General features: G+C 50.6%; 1 protein-coding gene across 10 annotated transcripts in view; it reads left to right on the top strand.

The window, feature by feature from the left end:
* PHLDB1 (pleckstrin homology like domain family B member 1) overlaps nucleotides 1–20,662 on the top strand; it is a 90,357-nt gene extending 69,695 nt beyond the window's left edge. For 6 of the 10 annotated variants that reach the window (XM_078870003.1, XM_078870010.1, XM_078870006.1 and 3 more), the window contains 10 exons: nucleotides 180–293; nucleotides 4,629–4,775; nucleotides 5,238–5,352; nucleotides 7,939–7,965; nucleotides 9,844–10,003; nucleotides 10,880–10,970; nucleotides 11,811–11,957; nucleotides 13,061–13,280; nucleotides 14,503–14,588; nucleotides 15,183–20,662. In XM_078870003.1, coding sequence (XP_078726129.1) covers nucleotides 180–293; nucleotides 4,629–4,775; nucleotides 5,238–5,352; nucleotides 7,939–7,965; nucleotides 9,844–10,003; nucleotides 10,880–10,970; nucleotides 11,811–11,957; nucleotides 13,061–13,280; nucleotides 14,503–14,588; nucleotides 15,183–15,317 — 1,242 coding nt within the window. In that variant the 3' untranslated portion in view covers nucleotides 15,318–20,662. Of the gene's footprint in view, nucleotides 1–179; nucleotides 294–4,628; nucleotides 4,776–5,237; nucleotides 5,353–6,768; nucleotides 6,784–7,938; nucleotides 7,966–9,843; nucleotides 10,004–10,879; nucleotides 10,971–11,810; nucleotides 11,958–13,060; nucleotides 13,281–14,502; nucleotides 14,589–15,182 lie in introns of all 10 variants that reach the window. The other 4 variants (XM_078870005.1, XM_078870004.1, XM_078870007.1 and 1 more) reach the window with 4 other exon arrangements.
* The last annotated feature ends 5,647 nt before the right edge of the window (nucleotides 20,663–26,309 follow it).

The raw sequence follows: 26,309 nt of genomic DNA on the forward strand, positions 1-26,309 counted from the left end.
CCTTCACCTGCCTTCACTTGAATTCTGACGGCCGCGTCGCGAGCTCCCGTTTCCACGTTTTCCTGACACCGTTTTTCTCCTTTTCTCTCCTGCCCCCCCCCCCGCTCGTCGCTCCGCTGCACCTCTCCCCCTGCCCTGTCGCTTCCGCCGCTCGCTTTCCCTTCGGGACATACCCCCAGAATGCTCTGGGCACTGAGCACATGATTAGGCGGTTCCTGTCACCTGACCAAGAAGCCCCTTGCCAAGTGCCGCCCCCTCTGCCGGTCAAAATGCGCTTCACGCTGGGGGCCCAGGTAAAGCGCGTGCAAGCGCGTTGTCGGCTGCGTTGTAATTAACCCCTTCCCGTTGCGATGACGTACGTGGCGACATACGTGCACGCCATCGGTTTTTCTTCAGATTTCCATTCCGATGACGTGCGTACGTATATCGTGACGAAACCGGAAGAAAAACCCGAGTAAAATAACTTTATCGTTACCGAGGCTCCCACGAGGCCATGCGGGAGGTCACGTGGCGCAATTTTGCTTTCGTGGAGTGCGGTCGTGTCGCTTATGGTTCACTGCGGTGAGTGCAATGGCTTTCAAGACAGCGGCGCTACTACGCCTGAATAAAAATGAACGCCAAGCCCCTTGCGCGTTCCGAGATTCAGTGGCGAATGTCACCAACACCGTGCGACTTGCACACCTCTCGGAACGGGAAAGGGTTAAACCTGCTACGGTCAAAACCCCGACTTACGTCTTCCCCTTTTTTGACGTCGTTTCTGCAAAATACGTCGTCGTTTAACAGCGACCCGATTAGCGTCGTCTGGTTACCCCACGCGCTCACGTCGCGGACGGCATCATCCGTCCTTTCTCGTTATCTTTCGCCTCTCAGCTTTCGCCACCACCATCACCATCACCACTACCACCACCCTGTACATCGCTTCGATTGACGTCGTTTCGATATTCGTCGTCGCACCTTTCAGGAACGCATCACGTGACGTAAACCGGGGTCACCACCCTATTGACCTGCAAGTTCACTCAAGAAGCATCGTACTAGCGTGCGTGTGTCAGGAGTGACGCTACGAACCTGGCACCCGAGTTCCATTCCCGCTCACGGCCACCAACACCAGTGGCGATTATCTGAACCGGTGCTGGGACTCTACTAGGTCGACTCAGCCTTGAATGAGTACCTGACGTGGTGTGTAAACATCAGCACTGGGGAGACAAAGGTGGTCGAGCTGGCTTACCCACCCCCTCGCCTGTCGTCCCGGTCTTCATAGGTGCTTGCAAACAGCACTTGCCCCAACAGTCTCATTATGGCTATATGGAGAATCTTTGTCTTTGGTTTTGGACATGCATAAGTGTGTGTGTGCCCGCGCATGCAGGTTCACATATATACATACACGTGTGTGCATGCCTAAGTGTGCGTCTGTGCATGTATGTACATGTGCATATGTGCATGTACATGTATTTGCATGTGTACACGCCTCCGCCTCGTGTGCCATGCCGACCTTAATAGGTGCTCACCTACAACACTCGCCCCAAAGGTTTGTATGGTTATGCGGGTGATCCTTGCGTTTGCGTGTGCGTGTCTACACATATTCATGTGCCCATGCATGTACTTCCACCTACGTGTATCTACATGTGTGTATACATGCGTGCGTGTGTGCCAGAATTTAATGATCTTGAAGGTGCGGGGAGCGGTGGCGGATTGGTTATCGCACTACACTAGGAACCCAGCCGCCCAAGTTCGATTCCCGCTCAGCTTTAAATGAGTACCTGGTGCGGTGTGTAAACATCGCTACCGGGGAGACAAAGGCGGCCGGGCGTGGTGCTGGCCACATATGCCGCGTTGGCCTTAATAGGTGCTCACTAACAGCACTTGCCCCCAACAGCCGGTTAAGGCTACGGATGACAAAAACCTCAACACATTCACAAACAACATCGTGGCCTAAAGGGGAAACACTGGTCAACAAAAAAAAAAAATTCTGGCCTGGACTTTTGCAGCTGTTTTAGACTAATTTCAGGGTGCTGATTCCAAATCTGATCTCAGATTTGCTCTATCACATCTCATTTTTATGCTGTCGGCATACCCAATTTTCATTGATTTTACCCGAAATTAACTCTGTCACTTATGATTGCAAGTTGTTGCGAGTCAGTGACTGCTTTAGTGTTAAAATATGGTGCTGTATTTTTAGGATAGTATGTTTATAAGATAATTTTATGTAGATATCCACATTTATTTAATATTCTTCTTCTGCAGTTTTTATTGAAAATGCAATATTTGATATCTCAAAAACCTGATGTGATAGACAAAAACTGATGCCAGATTTGGAATCAGCACCCCAAAATTACATTAAAACCGTTGGAATACCTTATGCCAGAAAAAGTGTGTTGATCAGTGTAATAGGTAACGTTTCAGGCAATGACCCTCGGTCATGATGTGCTGCGAAGAAGGGCAATTGCCCAAACCGTCACCTATGGTACAGGGTGGCCCACAGGACACACAGGGTTGTTTTGTTTATTTCAACAAATCAGAGGCTTATTTAGCTTATTTTAACGGATGTTTTAACTGGCTTCTACTGTTATGCTTCAGTTGTTTCAATTCATTCAGTGGCTCTTCGTGGTCGTCGAGTTTGTAAACAGATAATAATGATAACAGATACAAATATTAACTTAATAATAACGTATACAAGTATTATCTTAATAATATTCATAATGGTAATGATAATTCAAACAACAGAAACATATTAATAATGCTAACAGATGCAAATATTAACTTTTTCATATTAATAATGATCAGAAAAACAACAAGATATTCATATTGATAACAGATACAAATATGAACTTATTCATATCAGTAATGATAACAGATACAAATTTACTTATTAATAATATAAACTTATACAAATATTAACTTATTAATAATGATAATAATGATAAGGAAAAAAACACGATGTTAATCATGATAACAGACACAAATGTTAACTTAAGGACTAAACAATAAAAATAAATAAAAAATTACGCCAGTGTTAAAGCAAATGAAATAACACTATGTGCCCTGACTGTTGGGCCAAGGCTGTATATCAGTTCTAGATTTGAAGCTTTCGTGACTGCAAGGATTCATACTCTTAGTTTTACACTATGAGATCTCTTTTACCAGTGGCAAAATATAATGGTAGGTTTTTACCCTTTTAACTGGTACAAAACTGACACCTTTCAGTTTTGTACCAGTTAAAAGGGTAAAAACCTACCATTACTCTTAGTTTTTTCGGTAAAGTCACGTAGATCAAAAATGACATAAAAATTAATAAAAATAAAATAATTAAAATCACGACGTTTCGGAGGCAACACAAGTCTCTGTCATCAGGTGGAACCATCACAGCCAGATTCACTTGATGCAGCAAATTCAGCTGTGACTGTCCCACCTGATGACCGAAACTTGTGTTGCCTCCGAAACGTCGTGATTTTTATTATTTTATTTTTATTAATTTTAATTTCATGTTTTACCTGTATATGAGTGTTCGTCATTGCAAGGCCCACCGCAGGCCACTGGCGGCCCCTGACATGCGGCACCCCGACAATACACAAACGTGAAAACATCCCCCATCATCATCGTGCTGCTGTCACGATGATGGCGGTGATGATGATGATGATGTTAGGAGGTGTGTTATTGGCAAAAATGGTGACTACCCTCCCACCCGCTCTGAAAAAGGGTGAAGAACACTGCGAATGTCATTCTCTCTCTCGGAAGGCCACACACAGGCGTTGTTATTGACGAGCGTGCCCAGTTCACCGTCGCTGGCCGTGCTTGTGCACCACTGCCAACGCGGTTAGCAGCGGCAGCGTCGCCAGCTAATTCGTTGAGGCTGAAGGGAACCTTACAGAGCCACGCCAGTGTCGGGGTGGAAAAATGTTAATTACCCCGCCTGGTATACAGGAGGTCGTGGGTTCGATCCCGACCCTGACGCCTGCTGCTGTATATTTGGAGTTTGCGTGTATCTCTCACCGTTGTCGCGTGGATTTTTCTCCGGGTCCTCCGGTTTTTCCCTCCTCATTTACAATGAACGTGCGTTCACAGTATTTGGCTTGCTGTACATTTCCACGTGATGATAAGCCACCTCCTTGAGCCATCATTTGTGATTGCCAGGTCGCTTCCGATAAAAAGCTGTATAGCTCAGTGGGGCCCTTACCTGCTGAAATACAAAGTTTAATAATTGTTTTTTTACCCTTCTGTCTGGCAACAAAACTGACACCTTTTTACAAGGAGTCATGTTTGCATAGACCACAATACCTGTAGTCATAATGCAATCAAAAAACATAACTCTGATAATGTATGCACTGTCCTTGAAGTTGATTGGTCCACACCCGAGACAGCATTCCTTAGAGCCTAATCTCACATGGGTTGGACCAGATGACGCCAAAAGGCGCACAACTCAAAGACAATGCACCATCAGAGTATGAGAGCTCAGGGTAAGCATTTACCCTTCTATCTGGCAACAAAACTGACAAAAAGGTGTCAGTTTTGTTGCCAGATAGAAGGGTAAAATACCAATTATCATATTTTTACTGGCAAATGAGGTTCCAATGGTGATACAAAGTTTAGTTTCACTTTATCTTCCCCTCGACCGCGCACGTGCGCCCGAGCAGGGCGGCCGGACGAGCGGCGACAAGCGGCGCCTGCAGCGGGAGACATCCACGCAGAGCGACATCATCACCTCGTCGTCGTCACGGCAACCCGCCTGCGGCGCTCCCGAGCATCACGCGTCGCCGTCCGGCGCCGCGCACGGGAAGAGGGTGAGCCGCTCCGAGCGCTCCGAGCGCGTGCCACGTGGCCCCGTTTGTCTGCTGCCATTCCGCCGTGACGGGCGACGCGGCCTTCGCGAGTGGCGGGGGACGCACGTGCGGGGAGGGGGGCGGAGGCGCCGCGGTTTGGCGCGCTGCCCTACGAACCCGGCGGCCACAGTTTAGAATCGTGCCCGCGGCCACCGGGCGCCAATTGTGGCTGGCGCGGCAGCGCAAAGTGGGTGGTGCGAGTGGCCAGCACCACGCCTGCGTGGACCTAGGGGAGGCCCAGGACCGGTTCGGGATATTCGTCACAGGTGCCAGTAGCCGTGAGCGGGAATCGAAACGGGGTCGCCGGGTTCACAGCGCAGTGCGGCGCTAAACCGTCGCGCTAAACCGTCGCGCCACCGCTCCCCCGCACACTTGACCCACACGCTCCGTGGCGTCCGCACGTGTGGCTCTCCCATCCCTCAGCAGGTGGGCGGCTTGGCTCTTGGGAGCAGCACGCTGCCCCGCAACCTGCGCAGCTCCCACGAGGAGGGCATCGCCATGGCCTCCAAGCGGCCCCCCACGGGCCCTCCACCACGAGGTGCGTCTCCCGTCTCACACGCCAACCGCACCCCCTGCCCGCCCGCCCGCCCGCCCGCCCCCACCCTGACCCCCCCGTGCAGTGGCGTAGTGACTACATTAACAGCTCGGGGGGTGGGGGGGTGCGGCAATCGGTAGAGGTGGGCCCCCCCCCAAATGTTTTAAACGTCTCGCGCCGTCGCCAGATGTTACTGGTCACCTGGTTCCTAGCGCAGAGAGCTAACCGATATGCGACCACTCCCAAGCCCGACACGCAAACACTCCTGCCACATGGAACACTTTCTCCTTTGAGTCTCAGCCTCACACTGTGATACTCTGTATCCGGTCAACTCTTCAACATCTGTGCCGAGTTCATTCTGCGGGGCAATTGATTGGAGGATAATGCAAAACACACATATATTAGACTTGCGAAAGAAAATCTGTTATTGCTTAGCTACGCAGAATGGGGGTGGTATTACAGCAAGAAATCATCGCCACCCCTACTGCCAAGACTAATGCTCGTGTGCAGGCCAGGTTCTGGGTTCACCGTGTGCCACACAGGGACAGCTGCCGCTGGGTGGGGGGCGGGGACCCTGGCAAATGTGTTGAGGTGAAATGAGGTGTAAAGTGCTCTTGAGACACCCAAGTGGATTGGAGGGCAGCTGTATCAGAAACAAATAATAATGATGATCATACTACACTTGAAAAAAGAGTTTTGCTGGCTCTATTTCGTGGCAGCCTGGCTGGATTCCTTGCTGGCTGGCACGAAGGTGACGTCACCCGCATCCCACGGCGTAGAGCCTCCACCAGGGATGCGTGTCCCACACAAATGGGATGGAGTAGAGAGAGAGGAAGACGGTGAGAGAGGGAGGAGGACAGAGGGAGGGAGGAAGTAACAGAGAGGAAGAGGGTGGCGGAGAGAGAGAGAGATAGTGAAAGTTCCTGAAAGGGAGAAACAAGGAGAGAGAGCAAAACGAAGAGAGGAGAGCGAGGGAACGTGACAAGCAGTGGGAGAGAGGATTGGGGAGAGGCAAGAGTGATTGAGACGGGGAAGGGAGAGCTGGGAATAGGGAGAGCGAGGGTGAGAGGTGAGAGAGATAAACGGGGAGAGAGGTAGGGGCAGGGAAATTGGTGAGATAGAGCGGAGGGAGGAGAGGGGACGGAGGAATGGAGAAACAGAGACAAAGCGAGATATTGAGATACGTTGCGAGACATAGCACAGAGAGAAGGAAAGAGAAATGTGGAGAGAGACAGGGCTCTATATAAGTTTTGCTGGCTGGCTGGGAGGGTCAGCCGGACGGTCACGTCCAAAGGACGTGCGGGTTGTTTGTTATTGCTAAGAAACGGATCTTTAAAATGAATCTCGGTGATGAACGCCACCCCTAACTCGTTCACCTTATCTTGTTTTTCCTCTTCGTCCTGACACTTCCTCTGGCAGGTAAACACAGGAAAGGTGTGTAGCCGTGCACCTGTGTCCCGAAACGCACGCTCACCCGGTTCAACGCGGCGAACAAAGTTGGAGAACACTTTTGACGCGGCGTTGAAAGTCCAATACAAGGCGTCCATAAAACATATCATCCATTATCAAAGAATTATAGTCGCGCTGAAATTCAATCGGTGCAGTTGAAATGTTGATAGCATATTCCTTATGCAGTGAGTTCTTATATAACGCAGTAGTTGTTGTGTTTCTGAAGAACATCGCGTTATGGAAAAATCGCGTTAGACTAAATAATAATATAGGGCGAAGCACAGATAACACGTGAGATGCGTACGCAGGCCGAACAAAACTGAGATGCGTGGGTAACATCTAGTAGCATCTAGCAGCATCCCACCTTGTGTGACGCTACGCCGAGGCAGCCGTACAAACGCTTGTTCCTACTCGTGCGACGTATTTTTTTTCTCGACCGCATTATATGCAATTTGCATCCGCGTTTTAAAAAATGCATTCCCCTAATTTATCGCGTTTATATCCGATTCGCGTTATGAAAACAACACTCAGCGTTATAGGAGAACGGGCTGTACTTATTTGCTACTCGGAGTCAGATGAGTACCTCCCTTACGAGAGAAATCTAAGCGCCTGACGAAGTATGTGAAGTCCACAAGCAGTGTGGAGTGGTGGCGTAACAGTTGGCGCGCTGCATTACGAAACCAGGCGGCCCGAGTTCGACTTCCACTCTTTCCGTGATATTTACTCAAAAGCTTTGCATCGGATTCTCCTCCCAGCGGCATCCGATTGCTCGAGTTGTCCACGGTGAAACCTATTTCGCCGCCTTCCCCAACTTCTCGCGGTACCGATGTTTCCCGGTCAAAGCCACATTCATACCGAGTCACTTTGTTTACACATTACATGCCCAAGAAATCTAACTTGTCTACTGTCTATTCGTTTAATAATGGATGACACCTTTATGGACCCTCACCCCACACACACACACCCCACCACCTCCGTAGAACATTGAGATAGTTTGCATTATCATTGAGATGTTTTTTTTGCGCGCGTGTATTTTGCCTCGATTTGATATTCGTTAAACGTTGGAGGTTTTGTCGGCTTGTTTCCGTTTGACACGCGCTGAAGACACACGTGCCACTCTATTCTGTCTGTGTGCGCCAGGCACTGGGAAGGGCTTGCGTAAGAAAGGTAGGCCGAGTGGAGGGTGGGGAGGAAACCTCCCGGCGCGTTTGTTATTTGATCTGAGGGGGGGGGGGGGGGGACCAAAACACACGCGCGGGGTTTTTTGTCAGGGCTTTTTTTTTACTTCACAAAAAAAGCCCGGGCCTAGCATGAGGAGTGAAGCTTGCTGAGCATGTGAATCATACAAGTGGGTGGGTTCACACTGGAGTGTAATTTTACCTCAAGTGAACGTGTTTCAGTATTCTATTCTGTCACGATGGGTTTCTCGCATCGTACGCAGAGTCGCGAGCCTTGCACCACCGCCAGTGGTCACGCGCGGTGTGGCGATACCCGCTGGGGCAGCAGCGAGTTCTATTCCCGCTCACGGCCACCGACAACTTAGTGACGATTATCTTCGGCGTCCCCTAGGGTGACTCAGCCTCAAATGAGTACCTGGTGCGGTGTGTAAACATCGCCACTGGGGGGACAAAGGTTGGCCGGGCGTGGTGCTGGCCACCCACCCCTTCGTGTGCCATGCCGGCCTTCATAGGGTGCTACTCGCTAACAGCACTTGCCCCAACTGTCTGTTAAGGCTACACAGGGGATCTTTGTCTTTGATGACTGCTGAAGAGGTTTTTGCTCCCAATCCCCTTCGTGCCACCCTAACTCCGATTCGGTTGCCCGGTTCACTGGACGTTTTATGTAACGTTCCAAAGTTCAACGTAGCGGCCCGTTAACTTCACACCCCGCCCCCCCCCCGTGCGACGTTCACTTACTGTGGGGGCTCATTGAGTGGCCGTCGCGTTAAGCCACGGGGCGTTCAAAGTGGCCCAGCGTGAACCCAACCAGAATGCTTCAAGCCGCTGCCGGCTATCACACCGACACACCGGGCAGTGCGAGACCACCAGTCGCGCCGGGGCAGCAACGACTCAGAAAGCCTAGCGTAGGCCACATTCATCAAGGATTTACGTTACCACACCTGTCAACCCCTTATCAGTGCCTACCTTATTACAGACCAATTCAGACCTTATTGGTCACCCCGTGCCCTTATAAATCTCAATGTTCATCCTACAAAGTCCAATCACACTACTATAGCATACTACTATACTACACTACTATACTATAACACTACCATACCTGTCAACCCCTTGTCAGTGCCTACCTTATTACAGACCAATTCAGCAACCTTCACAAGGGAAAAACGCAAACAGACGAAAAAAATGTGCCCGTATATAAACGGCTGTATGCCGTACGGACCTGAAAACTCAATTTCCCTGTACAAGAATACGGGGTAAACCCTCATGGGTTGACAGGTATGCGTTATCCACAGCCAGCAGCATCATCTCTAATGCCTACACATCTGGGTTAACTCCATGGAGGTCGGGGGTGGGGGGGGGCAGCACTTTCCCTGCCACGGTGACAGTTACTTGTTGCGTGACAGTCAAACTATATGTTTTAAATTCTAAGAGGTGGAATGTCACCAAGTGAAATTTAAAACCAAAATCTAGTACGGCGAGTTTTTTTTCTTTTCTAAGCAGTTGGTGACTGGGTTGAGACCGTCAATGCAGTTAAGAACCCATACTTAATGGAAGCCAGGATCTAGGCGGAAAAAAATGTAATTGTTGGTTTGACTGCTACGCGATAAGCCTCCCTCGCTATAGCAGGGCACTTGCAAAAGTGCATTGCTGCTGAATGCCGGTGTGAGCTCACTAGGAGGGATCTCAGAACTAGCTCTGTGATGTCTGCTTCCAAGGGTAATTGTCTAACACAGAGTCATATACTGATATCTGCGAGAATTCCAAACAGACACTTTATCTGATTACATTACACCGATAGTGCAATTGAGGGGAAGAAAAGAGCCAAAAGTATGTCAAATGTCCCCTCACGCTCACGCCCCTTCCACAGGTCAAGCCAGGCGAGGAATGGATGTGGGAGAGATCGGGCCCGAGCCGCCATGGCACAGGGATGGTCACCGTGGCAACACGGCCGAGCGGTCATGTGACTCCATCAGCCTGGGCAGCTCGGACAGCCTGGACACCAACGCTTCGCCCGACGACATCTCCAGGTACTCGCGCAAGGCCAGAGTCAACTAAACTAGTTTTTATGTTTATCAGGTAAGACCCATTGAGCCATATAACTAATTTTCAGAAGCGACCTGGCTATTACAAATTATAGCTCAATGAAGTGGCTTATCATCACGTGGATATTTATAGCAGCCAAACTACTCTAAACGCGTGATGTCGATTCTAAATGTGGAGGGAAAAAACGGAGAACCTGGGTGACAATCCACACGACCACGGGGAGAGAGACACGCAAACTCCAAATATACAGCAGGCGTCAGGGTCGGGATCGAACCCACGACCTCCTGCATACCAGGCGAGGCAGTTAACGTGGCGCCCTCGAGGAGGAAGTACAGCAAGTAGGTGTATTTATTAATAACGGTGATTGAGGTGTGAGAGTGGTTTAGTGGTCAGAGACACTAAGCCAGCACTGATGAGATCCTGGGTTTGAATCTGGGGTTTAGCCACCCGTGATTAAAAAACCTGGCTCTCAAATGTGTTCACATGATGGTCTCGGCCTGGTCACCAGTGTTTGCATGCACACACACAGACACATTCCGATCTTGACTTATTGCCCTCTGCAATATTGAGAAAGATTGTGCCATAATTAACGACAACGGAGTTCATTAAAATTCTCAATTTGAAATGACTCCTCATTAAAATGATGCCAGTAGCACAATCAGAACAAATTTTGTCAGGCCTTTCTGAACAAACAATTTCAGGGCTCATCCTTTACCGAATGTAGCAAAGAGTCTTGAGGCTCAGTTGTTAGGCTCAAACTTGTTTGTACCACCATCGGTTAGTTATCGGCGCGCAACGTTAACGCCTGTCGTTGATTCTCTTGTCGTCTCCGCGTCTCCCCTGCCTCCCTGCCGCTAAAGCGCCAGTGGGCCGGACAGTGCGCGGTTTGAGGAAATGGAGAGGCTTCTCCGAGAAGCTCAAGCCGAAAAGTCCCACCTCCTTCAGACCAAGGTTTGTCATTCACAGCCACTGCGAGACACAGGCCTCCCCACACATTCGCGCTCGCATAGCTGCCAACCCCTTGTCAGTGCCCTACCTTGTTACAGACCAGCTCAGACCTTGTTGGCCACCCCGTGCCCCTTAGGGGGCCGTCCATAAATGGCGTCACGCGATTTTGGACGATTTTTGACCCCCCCCCCCCCCCCGTCGTCACACGGCGTTGCAAAAAGTCAGACCCACCCTCAGATATGACGTCACAAAGCTCTGCCCCCCCCCCGCAAACCATATTTCCATTTTTAAAATAAAACATACTTCAAATCGTTTTAAACTATTGTCATTGTAGTTGCGTATTTAATTTGGCGCTGCACTCTGATGTTGTAGGAGAAAACATTTATTAAAACGTCTATTTAATTAAGTAGAACGTGTTGTCTATATTTATTTAAAGTTGCGCATTTTGATGTGACGTCACATTTCTCAAATCACCCCCCCCCCTCGTCACACATCGTAACAAATGTCTGACCCCCCCCCCCCCCCTAGGTGCATGACGTCATTTATGGACGGCCCCTTATGAATCTCAACGTTCATCCTACAAAGTCTCACCACAAGGGAGAAACACAAATAGACAATTTAGTTTTTGCCCGTATTGAAACGGCTGCACGCCGTCTGGACCTGAAAACGCAATTTCCCTGTACAGGAATACGGGGTAAACCGTATGGGTTGACAGATATGCGCTCATGGGGGTTGTTTAACCATACTTCACCGCGCTGGTTCAGTGCGACTCGTTCGCAGCACTTGCCTCAACGGTCTGTTAAGCCTGCACGGGGGACCTTCATCGTTTGTGCACGCGAGCAGGACCGCGAGATGGAGATGGAGCGCCAGGCGCTGGAGGAGGAGCGGAGGCTGCGGGAGGCGCTGGAGGAGCGGCTCGCCGAGGAGACGCACCGGCGCCAGCTGCTCATCGAGAAGGAAGTGCGGCTGCGCGAGCGCCACAAGGCACAGGTGCCGCTCCACGCTCCACTCCCCACTTCTCGCTCCGCTCCACGCTTCTCGTTCCGCTCCGCGCTCCTCGCTCTGCTCCACTCCCCGCTCCTCATTTCGCTCCACTGCTCGCTTCTCGTTCCGCTCCACGCTCCACGCTCCACTCCCCGCTACTCACTCCACTCCACGCATCGCGCTCCACTCCCCGCTCCGCGCACCACGCACTCGCTCCACTCCCCGCTTCTCGTTCCGCTCCACGCTCCACGCTCCACTCCCCGCTACTCACTCCACTCCACGCGTCGCGCTCCACTCCCCGCTCCGCGCACCACGCACTCGCTCCACTCCCCGCTCCTCGTTCCGCTCCACGCTCCACTCCGCGCTCCACTCCCCGCTCCTCGTTCCGCTCCACGGTCCACTTCGCTCCACGCTCCGCTGCTTGCTCCGCTCCACGCTCCGCACTCTGCTCCCCGCTCCGCTCCCTGTTCTATTCCTCTCCACTCCGCTCCGCTCTCCACTCCGCTCCTCTCTTCTCCGCGCTCCGCTCCATTCCATACCGCAATGCCTTGCTGCCTCACTGCCCTCTGCTGGCGACGTAGCCCCCGCAGCAGCCTCCAACTCCGGTGTGTGCAAGGCGGTCGCTCATCCAGGCACTGCCCAGGCTCAACCCCCCGTTTAGCTTCTGACGACATTGGGTGCATTCCTGGTGATTGACCCGCCCCTAGTGGATGTCTGTGACAGAGAGCTTCATAGACTCATCGGATTCCTCCACCTTAAATAAATATTCTGATTCTGATTTGGTCATAGGCCCGTCCCGTCTGTCAATGTTTATGTCAATTTGGGTGTTCTTTTTTTTCTTTTGTCCACGAGTCCGCTTGGTCACGTGACTGTCTGTTCGTACGTCTGGCTGTCCAATCGTCTGTCCGTCCGCCTCTCCTTCCGTACAGTCTGCTCCGTTTGCCTGCGAATCCGCCCACCCACTAACCCACCCACCAACCAACCCACCCACCCACCAATCAACCCACCCACCAATCGATCCATCTGTGAATCTGCCTTTCTCCCCCCCCTCTATCCAAAACCCACCCCCCCGTCCCACTCCACCCCCCCGCCACCCCCGGTCCACCCAGGCACGACCGCTCACGCGCTACCTCCCCAACCGCAAGGAGGACTTTGACCTGCGCGCGCACGTGGAGGGCGCGGGCCACAGCGTGGAGACGTGCTACCACGTGACGGTGACGGGGAAGACCTGCCGCGGCTTCCTCACCAAGATGGGCGGCAAGATCCGCACGTGGCGCAAGCGCTGGTTCCTCTTCGACCGCAACAAGCGCACGTTCTCGTACTACGCCGGTGCGTCGACCGGCACCCGCACCCGCCTCCCACCCCCCCGTGTCGCTCGCTCTGCCTCCTAAAGTCAAGATGATCGTTTTTTTGTTTTGTTTCGTTTCAAAATCGCGCTTTGGGAAGCGCTCCTGCGGCCGTCTGGAACCGATTGCAAAAAAAAATCATGGTTGGTAAACAGATTGAGTGTGGGATCGAATTACGATGGCGGAATGATCCAGGGTGGATCGGCACGCGGGTAATCGTGGCGAGCGGTGGCACAACGGTTCACACCCACACCACACACCACGCTATGAACCCCCGACCCACCAGAGTTCCTGACCACGTTTGCTAGCAACAAAGACGGTCGCCGCATCGTGCGCTTTCCTGACGCACTTATGCGGCCATCTGGAACGCTCTTCCTCACGATATTAGGAAACCACAATGGAGCTTTGCACTTAGAACTGATTTTTGTGCTTAGTTTGTTGTCCTTCCCCGCACCTCCAATTAGCACGGTTGGCTATGTACGGTGTGAAAGAAGTTCAACATACACACATACATTCAATGTGGGTGGCTGGGTAGGTCAGCGGCCGGAGACGCTAAGCCCACACTGCTGAGTTAAACCTGGGTTCGAATGCAAGTTGTGTCCGCTCGTGGTTAAACTAAAGTAAAACTATTTTCTATTTTAGACGGGCAAGGCCCCAGTGAGCTACGTCGCTCTTTTTCTGAAGCGACCTGGCTGCCACAGATGATAGCTCAACGAAGTGGCTTATCACGTGGAAGTTTATAGCAGCCAAACACTCTAAACGCGTGATGTTGATTCTAAATGTGGAGGGGGAAACCGGAGGACCCGGATAAAAATCCACGTGACCACGGGAAGAGAGACACGCAAACTCCAAATATACAGCAGGTGTCAGGGTTGGGATCAAACCCACGACGTCCTGTATACCAGGGGAGGTAGTTAACATCTCTCCACCATGGCGCCTCCAAACCAGGTTCCTGTGCACATGAGAATGTAAGCAGGGCTGGATGAAGGCCTCTCCACGGCAGACGGATCGCATTGGGATGTTTTTGACAATACCTCTCCACGCTGAAACGGGAGCATAGAAGTACATTACAACAGCGGATTTTACTGCGCTGCCCGCAACGTAGCGCTGCAGCCTCTAACGCGTTTTCTGCTCCGCGGTTCATTGTCTACGTGTATATTTATCGAGGGTGAGTCAATGTGCAACGTGTCTTTCCGGCGTGACAGACAAACACGAGACGAAGCTGAAGGGGCTCATTTACTTCCAAGCCATTGAGGAGGTTTACTACGACCACCTGAAGAGCGCCCACAAGGTGAGGGCGACTGACGTGCGCTTCCACGCGGCGCGTGAGTAACCCCCGTCGTTGCCGCCGCCGCCGTCGTCGTCAGCCATGATCTCTCCGCTGCTGGGTGACGGTCCACCCCCCCGAGAGCGGTCGTCGTCTCTGAGCTCGCGTCGCGACGAGACAGAGACGGCGGCGGCGCGGACAGAGGGGCCTTCATCCAGCAGTGGATTGATCACGGTAGACGTTGGTTTAAACGAGCTTAAACGAGTGCATGCTCGTTTAAACGAGCGTGCACGTTCATATGTGGGGGAGGGGCAGCATGGCGATGAGCCACGAACCCGGCGGCCCAGGTTCGATTCCCGCTCACGGCCAACACCGGTGACGAATATCTGAACCGGTCGTGGGCCTCCCGTAGGTCGACGCAGCCTCAAAAGAGTACCTGGTGCGGTGTGTAAAAACATCGCCACTGGGGAGACAAAGGCGGCCGGGCGTGGTGTTGGCCACCCACCCCCTCGTGTGCCGTGCGGGCCTTCATAGGCGCGACTCGCTCAAAGCACTTGCCCCGACAGTCTTCTAAGGCCACAGGGGGAATCTTTGTCTTTGTCTCGTCGGCGTGCCCAGAGCCCCAGCCCGTCGCTGACGTTCTGCCTCAAGACGAACGAGCGGGTCTTCTACCTGGTGGCGCCCTCGCCGGAGGCCATGCGCATCTGGATGGACGTCCTGGTGACGGGCGCCGAGGGGTACACGGGCTTTTGACGCGCGGGGCCTCAATTCTGCTCGTGGCCACGGGGTGGGGGGGGTGGGGGGGGCGACGAGCGACCCTCGGGATGACGACACCGTGGATGCTCGCCCTGGCGTCACGTCACGGACGCTTGCGACGCCGCTCGGAAAGTCGTGGACGGGCCGCGACATCTCGCTCGCCGACGATCGCGTCACCGAGGTGGCCGATCGCGACGTGGCGAGCGTGCGCCCTCCTTGGCCCGATCTGTCGCCCGCGACACCGCAGACACTCGCCGCTGTCGACTGACTCCCCGTTGCCCGTGCAAGTACCAAGCTCAAGCCTTGCCATTGCTCCTCCGCCTACGACGACTCGCGTTGTCGCTCTGCACGCCGGGAGATCCGATGATTGATGTTCGGTCGCCGCGTTGATGGCGTCCGTCGTGATTTCTCACTCAGCTGAGCGTGAAGGCTGCCATCCTCCACTCCTGCCAATCACTGACTGACCGCCTCTCGCTATATATATACAAAATAAGTAATTATGCTCAGTTTCTAATACGGCGTCTGGAGAGACCGTTGCACATAGCTGCTTTATACATCCGAATGGTATTGTATCGCGTTAATTGGTGCGTAGCGAGTACGCACACCTGTTCCCCCAGCCGTCCATGCTGTCAACTGCCTGCGCCAGTTCTAGTCAAAGCCCTTGGCCTGGTTTATTTTTCCTCTGCACGCGACCGCCTGATTGGCCCGTGTCTACTCTTTAATAATAATAAAAAATAAAATACAGCCCACCGCTTCCGCACGGAGTCTCTGGACGCAGCCGCGTTCGGACGCCGTCCGTGAAGCCGCGTTGCGTTCAATTCGCTGACCGTAGCGCGCAGACGCCAGCGACGGACTTCGAGAAGCCATTCCTGACGAGGGCGCTTGCGCGCGGCGGCTCGACGGGGCGTCACCACCCGCTTTGCCTTTTCGCAAACAAACACACGAAAACGGAGGCTCGCGCGTAACGGACCTTGTTGCGTGCGTACGGCGCACGTTGTGCGAGCGGTGCGCATGTGGAGTTGCAACGGGCCCCTGAATGACACGCGGAATGTCGGCAGCCAGGGTCGCCGGACGGTGACGAACGCGCAAACTGGTGCTCGCAGATTTGCACACGTGTGCCTCCTGCCCTGCCCGCCTGCCTGCATTGCTGTGGCTGCGGTTGGGGTTGGTGGTGGTGCCGGGGGGAGGGGAGGGAGGGCGGTCAGGACCTAAGGACAATTTCTGCACTGGACCTCCCACCCCCCCCGCCCACATGCCCCCGCACGAACTTAATGCTGCCTGGAGTCTTCCCCATGGAAATAGCCGTTGGTGCTTTATTAAGGGAATACAAGGCCAAAATATCATTCGGAAAATCTCTGACAGTTTTTTTTTTCCCCTCCTTTCAAATAGCTCATCTGTGCGTACGTGTGTGGTGTGTGTGCTAGGTTTGTGAGGGGTTGACTCCTTCGCGATTCGATTCGTCTATTGGTGCGCTCTCTTTCGATCGCGGTTGAAGGTAGCGCTCCCGAGTGGCAGCGAGGTGACCGCCTGAACCCAGCGGGTGGGCGTCTGCCGGGCGCGCGCCTCGAGCCTGAGAATCGACGTCAATCGACGATTCGGGTCGCGCGGTCGGCGCAATTTCTGCCACGTCCTTCTTGAGACGCGGCGGCATTTCGCCACGAGTCGTCAATCATCGGGCCACGGTCGATCCACTGCTGGATGGATCGGGGCCTCCCCCCCCTGCCTGTCGCCATCTCGCATTGCTGCGACGTGAGCGCCTTTACGTTTGGATGCCCACGTCCAAGATTGTGTTGTGTTCGCCGTGCTCCCAGCATGCACAGCACACACACACCGTGCACTAATAGGGCGGGGGGCTGAAACATTTTGAGAGCGAGATGCTCGATAAATGTTACAGTGATAGAACAAGTTACGTTTATTGCTGCGTATGTCTCTGTCGAGACACGGATGTTGCCGGTACATTAAACACCAACTGGTTCGCACAACATAGTTCGCGCTCGCTCTAACATGTATATGGTACGATGTACGCATCTTAATGATGCGTATTCATCACCTAAGCACATAGTATATTCGTTTTTAACACTTAAGTTTGTATTTCTTTTGTGGGCCCAAAATCTTAATGTACCTTACAGTGGCCAGACAGGCGAGTGGTCAGCACTCTAGGTACTGTTTCCTGATCCCCACCCCAACCCACCGTCAACGATTCGATGATTCAAGGTCACGATTCGATTTGAGAATCGCACCTTTAAACGCTGCGGTGAATGTGAGCGGCCACTAGTGGCTGCGAGGGGTTGGGGGGGGGGGGGCGGTCGTGGGAATCCATTTACACGAAGTGCACGCGATTCCGTGCGCGGACCGCGAGCTTGAAGAATCTATAAAGTAACCCTTTCCCGTTCTGAGAAGGTCTGCAAGTTGCAGGGTTGTGGGTCCCATTCACTGCCGAATTTCGGAACGCTCAAGCGGCTCGGCCTTGATTTTATTAAGAGAGGCGCAGCGCCGTTGTTTTTAAAGACATTGCACTCACCGCAGAGAAGCGTAGCGACACGACCGCGCTTCTACGATGGTGAAGTTCATTATGCGGTACCCAGTGCCATCGGAACGTAATCGGGAGAAAAACTGATGACGTACGCACGAGTACGTCATCAGTACGTCATAGGAAAGGGTTAAATCGATGCGTCGTCGCACCCCTGAGTCCAGCACTCTCGCCCGGTGGTTCTCAGAGTGTGACCCCCGGTGCCACCACCAGGTGGCCCCCGACGCTCCACCAGGTGCTTCGGCGTGGCCGTGATGTAAACCGCAAGTTGGTCCGCAAATAATAATGTGCACATATAGCTTTTGTTTGGGACGTGAATGAATATTTTACTCGTGATATTTCACTTAAAAAAATGAAGTTAGGTCAACTACCCTGATTAAACTCCCCTAAAACCTAAGATCGAAAAAAACCTTGGAGGTGTAAAAAAAAAAGTATGTTTTATTCGTTCGTTCTGACTCCGCTTGTCCTGGCCAGGGTCGCGGCGGCAGCGTGTTGAGTAGGTCGGTCCAAACCTCCCTTTCCCTGGCGACAGACTCGAGCTCTACACTACTATACACTACACTACTATACACTACACGACTATACACTGCACTACTATACACTATTATACACTACTATACACTGTACACTACACTACTATACACTACTATACACTACACGACTATACACTGCACTACTATACACTACTTTACGCTATACACTACTATACACTACACTACTATACACTATACACTACACGACTATACACTGCACTACTATACGCTACTATACACTATACACTACTATACACTACACTACTTTACGCTATACACTACTATACACTACACTACTATTACCCAAATTACCCAAACGTCTCCTCGCGTGCCTCGACGCGGACATTCACGACCTCGGGAACGTTTTACTTCCCGGAGCGGGCGGCCCTACACGCGCCGTTTCCATTTGCTCGCGTTCATACATTTTTACCCGAAGTTAGGTTGAAGGAAAACAAATGTATCTATTTATCTACGTATAGGTAATATATCGATTCTTCTATTTATAGATTTTTTTTTCTTAAATGTGCGCGCCCTAACGCCAGCTTTTGCAAGATGGCCCAAGGTGCGTTGTCCCACGCCAGCAACCCGGCAGCGTTGTGGGGGGGTCACGGGGTTGACGGATCGCAACAAGATTCGCAAAACTCCCGAACCTGTTGGGCTGTTGGGTCGCCGGAACGTGACGGTACAGCACGTGGGTTGTGAGCTCGTGTGTGTGGCTCAGAGGTCGCAACCGGGTACCCGATACCCGTACCCTACCCGATACCCGGCTACCCGTACCCGGCCGGGTACGGGTACGGGTAGCCATTTGCAACCCTGGTGTGGCCGGGTACGGGTAAGGAATCAAAACCCGTTTGCGACCTCTGGTGTGGCTGTTTTTTTAGCGTTATACCAGCCCGCGTGTGCCTGCTGAGGCTGTTAGGGTTCTCTGGTTATTCCTCGTACAGTGCAGGCAAATACGTTCGGAAATGTAATTGGCCAAACATCCCAATGTAGCCGAGCCCTCCTGAGATAACAGTAAGGCTTTCACAGGTAAATTAATGGCATTTGCCTACGAAAAAAAATGGCAATAGCGGTCATTGTAATAGAAATGGACTCTGGCCTGGTAAAACAAACACATTTTTACTGTTCAGATCGATTGACATGTACACATTGCTGTGTGCTGGGCACAAGAGATCTTAGTTCTGCCATCAGAGACTTCCCGTAGGTGGCAGAGAAATATGAACGCAAAGGGGGCAGCCCTGAGGTCACATGATGGCCTTGTGGTCACGTGACAGCCTTGAGGCCACATGGACTTCCTCTGTTACATCTTCAATCACCTGCTTAATTTTGACCTCGGCGAGAATTTTTTTCCGCGTGGGACACGCATGTTTGGATTGAACGTTTTAGTGGAACGATTCTCACGTTTAACTGCCGTAGTTTTAGATGTTTTCCTTCAGTTATTTGCCCAAGGACAGGGTCCACGGCTGAAGCCTCCATCCCCGCCCACCTGATTCCATTGCCTCCCTTCACCTCGCAACCCCAAAGTCCCTCCGTCGTTGAGCCATGGCCAGGGTCACATGGTGGAGGTGATTTAACGTCTCCTTTCCTCAGCAAGTGTCGGGTATCTTTTTTAGGTGGCGCCATCACCTTGACACGGAACTTCTTTCGCACCGTACGTAGCCAACCGTGCTAATCGGAGGTGCGGGGCGGAAGGACAACAAACTGAACACAGAGCAGTTCTAAAGAAATGACAATAGCCAGGAAAAAAACTTGCGTATTTTAAACTCAAAGGCTATGTGTGCAGAGGTTGAACGAATTAAAACTAGGTGAAAATGGAAAATTATTTTCTCTAAGAAATGAAATCGTTTCAACTTGTTCCCATCGTCATTATCAATTTCTTGCCTGTTCTGTGCCTTCCCTGTCAGAATGTTTTGTACTTTTAAAAGTTGTTTTACCGACAGTATTTTTCAATTTTTTTACTCCATTATAGTTATTATTACAACTACTACTATGAGTATTTGTATTATATACAGTACATATAAAGCCATAATATTAGTCACTGCCTTTATGAATAAAAACATGTTTTTGTAAAAGATGTTATCGTATGATAAAAGGCTTGGAACATTGCAACTTCGGAGTGGAACGGTTGTCGCAATTCAGGGTCGCGATCCGATTAAAAAAAATATCGATCCCATCCTAACACGTTGCGGAGAATGGCAGCACCTCTCGTGGCCTCGGGGGTGATGTGAACCCATTGTACGCGCAACACGCACCCAATTAAAAAACGAAATACGCCAACAGCAGAACGTGCAATTTCGTGATTGCGTCCCGAGCTTGAGAATCAATATGAACCGTCGAATCGGCGCACCTCGACACGCCTGACCGCATCGCAGACGAACAGCGTTTTTGCTGCCGGGAAGCGCGTTTTATCATCCGTGCGTCGAAAGTGCCACGTCGTAGCGTAGCGGTTGGGCCACACTTCCCAGTTAAAAACGGACAACGATGGGCCAACGATGGCACGTGTGTGGAGCCTTTGGACTAACATTGGCCCAACGTTGGGCCGACATTCCACGCTTGGCGGTTTTCTGGCCCGACGAGCCGGACGTGCCAGACTCCCCATATGGCCGAGACCTACCAGGCCCCCAGCGCTGGCAACGGGTCATCTGGAGCGGTCACGTGGCTGGATCAACCGGCGCTGGTTGGTTGTGAATTTTTGTATTTGTTTTAAGTCTGCAGGAGCAGCACCGAGAGAGTGATCGTACCTTGGCAGCCCGGTAGAGTGATCATGCTTGGCTTGCGCACTGCCAGGGGTGGGTGGCTGCCACTCCACTATTCGTCTTGACCATGGGTCCCATCGTCCTACATTGACGTGTCCTGTGCAAGGCCACTTGCTTAACGGTTTGAACAATGTCGTGAGCCCGGTATGTTCTCTCATCCATGTGATCCTCTTTCTGTCTCTCGGTGTAGTTCCCAACATCCATCTCTCCGCGCTTCTTTGGGTTACTTTTCAGTTTAGGTTCAACATTGTTCATGAATGACCGTGTTTCTGAGCCGTGTCCACAGCAGGTGGGACGCATTGATTAAAGTTTTCTTCTTTTTGGGTTTTTTTTTTTTTAGCACTGATTAATCACACGTTGGTGTGTGTTACTTTTGATTATTAAGTTGGGATTGCACTTCAACTCTTTAGTTCTGAAGGGCTCGCAAGGTTCTTCGCCACATCAAGTCGGTGCCCCCGTTGCGTAAACTGTCTCACTTTCAATCTATGAGTCTCTACATCACCATAGCCCTTCTCCTTCCATGTATGTTTGTATGTACGTCGAACTTCTTTCGCACCGTACGTAGCAAACCGTGATAACCGGAGGTGCGGGGGAAGGAGGATAACATCTGCTTTGTCTCTTCTCGTCGCATGGCCCAATCCACCTGAGTCTAGCCTGCCTGACCTCCTCAGACTCGCACTCAGACTTTTTATTTTAGCCTGTCAGCGGCTCTTTTGAAAGAATCAGATCACAATCTGTATGTGGACTTCAGGAGGATTCCGATGACCTCTGGAGCTCTTTTTCACAGAGGTCCAGTATGGGTCAGCGACTTCCAACAGCAAACAATGCAAACAAACGATACGAGTGCAAAGTAGAGAAAAAGGTAAACAAGTCGCTGGTTATTCTTGTTTTTTTTCGGAAAAGTCACTTCGAAGGGAAATAATAAAATTGAAAAAATTAGAAACAATAGAATTATCACGACGTTTAGACTGCAACACAAGCAATCATCATCAGGTGTGAAATCCACACCGAAAGAACCAAGAATATGAATCCCTGCAGTCACGAAAGCTTTAAATCAAAGTCACTAATTGTAAATAAATCAATCGATTCATTATACAAGTTCGATTTATCAAGCTTGGGGAAAGCAGCATAAACACCAACAAGACAGACCCAGACCGCACCAGCATAACAGACAGTCCCTCAATAAAATGGCACATTAACATCGAACTATCGATACACAGGTGAGGATCAAAGTTGCGAAATCACGTTCGCAAAATGTGACTGCTGTATCCAGCACTGATCTTCTGCTTCAGGATATTCCAAGGACGACCACGGCCACTGAACCGTGGGCAGTGACGGCGGTCTCGGGCTGTTCGTCTTCCCTGCTGCTCGTGACGCGAGCTTGATTTTTTTGCGCCCAGTTTCAATGGTATCGGCTCCCTATTCACTCTGCCCTGAAGATGGCCCGCCGTGAGGCTTTTATTCGGAACCTCAACATAACTAAAAAATCAGTCTTCGATTGACTCACGCGTACCAGACGAGCTACGTCCTCCTCCCCTCGATCCGATTTAGCCACGGTGGATTGGGATTCTTGGAGAGGCTCTTCCTAAAGGTGCCAATGACTTTTGATATGAATAGTGTTATTTAATTGCGTTTTTCAACCCCAAAATGGCTGAAGTTACGACATTGGCATAGCCTGGTTGGCACGCGCCCTGGTGCAAGGAATGCAATGGCCCCCCCCTCCCTTCTTCGCAGCCCACCGTGTGGGCTCCTTCGAACCGAGTGCCCATGTGCAGCTGCACCGCCTGCACACTCAACAGTTACGCCGCCGAGTTTTATGTGCGGTATTCCCCCGTTGTTCACGAACTTGCCAACCGCGATTTTGGCTATCGGCGAATCCATGACGAGAGAGAATGCGATGCGAGAAAGGGATGAGAGAGAGAGAGTGATGAGATAAAAACGGTGAGATGTATTTATTTAAGGTAATTCGTAAGCCAATATCATTATCCGCGAAATGTGTTATTCGCGAGCATCGCCGGAACGTACCCCTCGCGAATAACGAGGGAATGCTGTCCTCCACAGGATGCACGTAGTCTTAATTGTACGGTACTCAATCCCCTTTTTTAAAAGAGAAAATGCACAATTGAGGCAGTGTTTCGTTCGTGTTGGTTTTTGTAACACAAAAGACAACGATAATACAATTTATAGTCGGTGCCTAAGAATATATCTGTCAAGTTTTTATAACCAAGGGTGTTAAAATTCTACTCTTTTTTGTCCCCAATGAAAAGGGCACTGCTGTGATGAGAGTGCATATATTTGCCAATACCCTGGCAGTAATCGCAATTTCTGGGTTTTTTGTCCCCTAAGGTGCGTTACTTGACAAGTCAACGATGATTATTTTATATTTCTATATTTGTGTAAAATATTATTGTACGTAATAAATATATGGCATGATGATATTGAAAGTCTGTCTCTGAGTTCTCTGTTGTTATTATTATTGTCTCGTATTGCTCTCGTTCATGGCACTAGCCGTTTGCTTCATTTTGCACAAACCACAAATCATCACGTACTTTTTAGCTGTTTCTTAAATTCCATTGTTGTCATTGTGTGCGCGTGCGTGTCATATGTTCAGTGGCGGCTCGTGACATGTCCACTAGGTGGGGCTGCCGTGAGTGACCTCTGAAAATGTGGTGTTATAATTAAGAAAAACCTCGTCATGTTATTGGCCTTCCCGTAAAAGTGTTACAATTGTGTAATCTACAAACGGTAGACATTGCTAAACAATGCGAAACAAAACAACAGAGCACTCAAATGCTGTCCACATGACCCTCAGCTCCACACTACACAACCCCTTTGACACTGCTAAAGGCCTAAAGAACAATGAAAGATCAGATTACACGACTCAACAAATTAGCCAAGGCAACCAAGACACCGCCTGCTTTATACAATAACCACCCAACCTACGTGTAGACCGTGACCTGCTATATTTGCACAGTGCAACCTCGCGTTGTGACATCGTCTCATTACACTATGACAGCCATAGGCGCCATTTTTACCGTCCTGAATGGGTCTCTAACGGCGTGGCTAACATGCGAAGCTGATCGCAATGAATGAAGGGGAAATATCTCACTCGGACGCCTTCACAGCCACAACGATACCTCCACGACGCGTTGCAGCGGTTTCTAATATGAACAACTTAAAATGGTACCTTCATTAGCCAATTCACCCATAAAACAGGTTTTTTTAAATATGTTAGATCGCGTAAATATATAAATGTGTCGTTAAACCCGCCACGACCCGACACAGCCAATTAGTAAGGTTTGTCAAGTGAACAGAAAGTAACAATTTGTTACTAGAACAGCACACCGGTGTGTTGGAGAGCCAAGCCACAACATTTACAGATTGTACAGATTGGAAATGTTGTGGCTTGGTCGCGAAAGCCTACGTGTTAAACTCGGCAATTCACGATGAAGCAATAATATTTATCTATCAACACAACAAAACAATTTATAGAAAAGTATTTTTTTATTACAGAAATCATTTCTCATCTCCAGCTGCTTGGTGGGACGACGCCTCATCGCCCCTAGTGGTCGAACCACACCTGCATATGTTTATGCTTTTCCGCTAACGAGACTGCACCAAGGTGGCAAATACAGAAACATGATTCTTGCATCCATCTGTGGGGAGTTTTTAGCGTCACCTGTCTGTCTGCTTGGTGGGTGTTCTCCGGGTTCTCCGGTTCCCGCTTGAAGCCAAACTCTCGTTACTGGAACTGGCCAAGCATCCCATTCAATGCAAGCCCCCCCCCCCCCCCCCCCTTCAAGGTAGTTTCAGTCATGGCCAAGATAGAAATATGCCAAAATATATCGGCAGACGAAATCTCCTTCACATACTGTATGTCTCTACACGTAAACATATTTTTTTTCTCACAACCAACCCATCGACCATCACGGCATTCTGGGAGTGCACACTTTCAGCAGCATTGATTCAGCACAAGCAAACCCTGGATAGTTTTTTGACATTTCAGTATTTCATCGGCAGTCAGCCTTGCTTGGATAATGACCGAAATTTTACCCCAAGCCAAAGTGCAGCCTAACGGCCATTTAAAAATCAACATATGAGTCTCCGATTGGAGGAAATAAGCCTCCATGACGATTGGTTCGGAGGGCAGACTTTTAAAGGGATTGGAGAATAAGGGTTTGAACGGGACAACAGAAAGGATTCCGTGAAAAGGAACGGACAGTGATTGGCTAGTGGTAAAAAAACAAGGACAAGAAGGTTCGAGAAAGGGGGCTGAGGGAGATATAAGGGGCGAGCACGAGGAGTGGGGGACGCTCGGAGGAAGATACAAGCGGGAAAACGAGAACGAACAAAGCCTATGATCCCTCGTTGTGGTAGTCTTTAGTATAGGGTGCCTTATTGTGGAAATCTTTAAATAAAAAGACCAGAGGACGCCTTTTGGTCTAACACCGTTTTGAGACTAGGCTCAAAAGAAAGCTGTCTCTGGTGTGGACCAATCCGTTTCAAAGACAATGCATATATTATCAGGGTGCTTTTTGTTTGCATTCTGACCACAGGTATTGTGGTTAATGCAGACATGATTCCTTGTAAAAGGTTTCAGTTTGGTATTTTAACATCTTAACAACAGTTTTTTGCCGGGGAAAAAGGGGAAAACCTATTCTCACTCGGTCGTTCGTAAAAGTTGTAGGCGGTATAGTACTATAGTAATAGAGCAAGTGCAGAATCACTGAACCGGAATTGATAGCTCTGAAGCATTTAGCGCGGGGCAATTGAAAGTGCGGGGCCCGTAGCATATGTAGTAGCTACTACATATGTAGTAGTATGTAGTAGCTACTACATATGTAGTAGCATGTAGTAGCTACTACTACATTTGTAGTAGTAGCTACTACACATGTAGCTACTTTTGCTCCTAGGAGAATCCGGCACTGTTGCTTCCCACACGCATCTATTGCTAAACAATGAACACTTAAGCCCCAACAGTCTGTCCAGGCTATACGGGAGGGGCGGGTGAGGAATCTTTGTCTTCACTGTGTTCATTTTTTACCTACGTGACTTTACCGAAAAAACCTAAGAATAATCACTGTGTGTTTGTCGTCTTCGATGGGGGTGGAGAGGTTGGGACACGTGACGCGGGGGCTGTGGGCGTGGCGCGAGGGCTGTGGGCGTGGCG

This window comes from Lampetra fluviatilis, chromosome 29 (genome assembly GCF_964198595.1).
Source record: "Lampetra fluviatilis chromosome 29, kcLamFluv1.1, whole genome shotgun sequence".
NCBI classification, from domain to species: Eukaryota; Metazoa; Chordata; class Hyperoartia; order Petromyzontiformes; family Petromyzontidae; genus Lampetra; species Lampetra fluviatilis.